Source organism: Myotis brandtii, unplaced genomic scaffold (assembly GCF_000412655.1).
Source record: "Myotis brandtii unplaced genomic scaffold, ASM41265v1 scaffold130, whole genome shotgun sequence".
Taxonomy (NCBI): Eukaryota; Metazoa; Chordata; class Mammalia; order Chiroptera; family Vespertilionidae; genus Myotis; species Myotis brandtii.
In genome coordinates, this window is record NW_005354596.1 from 46,908 (window position 1) to 47,745 (window position 838).

An 838-nucleotide genomic window follows, 5' to 3' on the forward strand; every position below is an offset into this window, starting at 1 on the left:
TGCACCTGCCGGCACGGGCACTGCCAGAGGTAAGGCCCGCAGGCCCTCCGCTCGCCTCGCCCTCTAGGCCAGGAGACAGCGCAGGTCTGTGGGAGGCCCCGGGGGACTAGCAAGGAGGTGGCGGAGTTCTGAGGTCCCAGCCACGGCGGGGCTGGCCTGTGCGTGTGGTCCAGGGAGGGAGATCACAAAGAACGGGGATGAAGGCCGAGAGAAGAGCCCTGAATCCCAGGGCCGGCCCATCGGACAAGCTTCACTGAGCATCTGCTCTGCGTGGACGCTGCTCCAGGGCATGGGGCCGGCCCGGGCAGAGGAGACCGTGCACAGGGCACGCTGCTGAGGGCGTGGGGCCGGCACGGGCAGAGGAGACGTGAACAGGGGATGCTACTGAGGGAAAGACCCTGAGGAAAGGGCAGAGCCTCGGCCAAACACAGAAGGTCACAGGGGACCAACCAATGGGAGGGGCGGGAGGAAGCCTCCGCTCTCTCTCCATGGCCAGGTCCTCGTGCATGTGTGACGCGGGTTGGACAGGACCAGAGTGTGAGGCAGAGCTGGGGGGCTGCGTCTCCACGCCCTGTGCCCACGGGGGGACCTGCCACCCCCAGCCCTCTGGCTACAACTGCACGTGCCCCACAGGCTACACAGGTGAGACGCTCCCTAAACCATGTACACCTGGGCCGGCCACCCTCTAATGAAGGGCAAGGCCGTGGAGACGTGTGACAAAGGCTCTCAGTCTCTGTCCCCATCCAGGAGAGCGGCATGGGCTGCAAGGGCCAGGTGCTGGGAGGTGGTGAGGAGCAAAGCTGCTGGGAGGGAAGAGTGGGGGGAGGGCTGAGGAGGG

General features: G+C 66.5%; 1 protein-coding gene across 1 annotated transcript in view; it reads left to right on the top strand.

The window, feature by feature from the left end:
• NOTCH4 (notch 4) overlaps positions 1-838 on the top strand; it is a 29,728-nt gene that overhangs the window by 10,583 nt on the left and 18,307 nt on the right. The window contains exons 10-11 of the mRNA XM_014534506.1: positions 2-29; positions 497-687. Of these exons, the coding sequence (XP_014389992.1) occupies positions 2-29; positions 497-687 (219 nt within the window). The remainder of the gene's footprint in view (position 1; positions 30-496; positions 688-838) is intronic.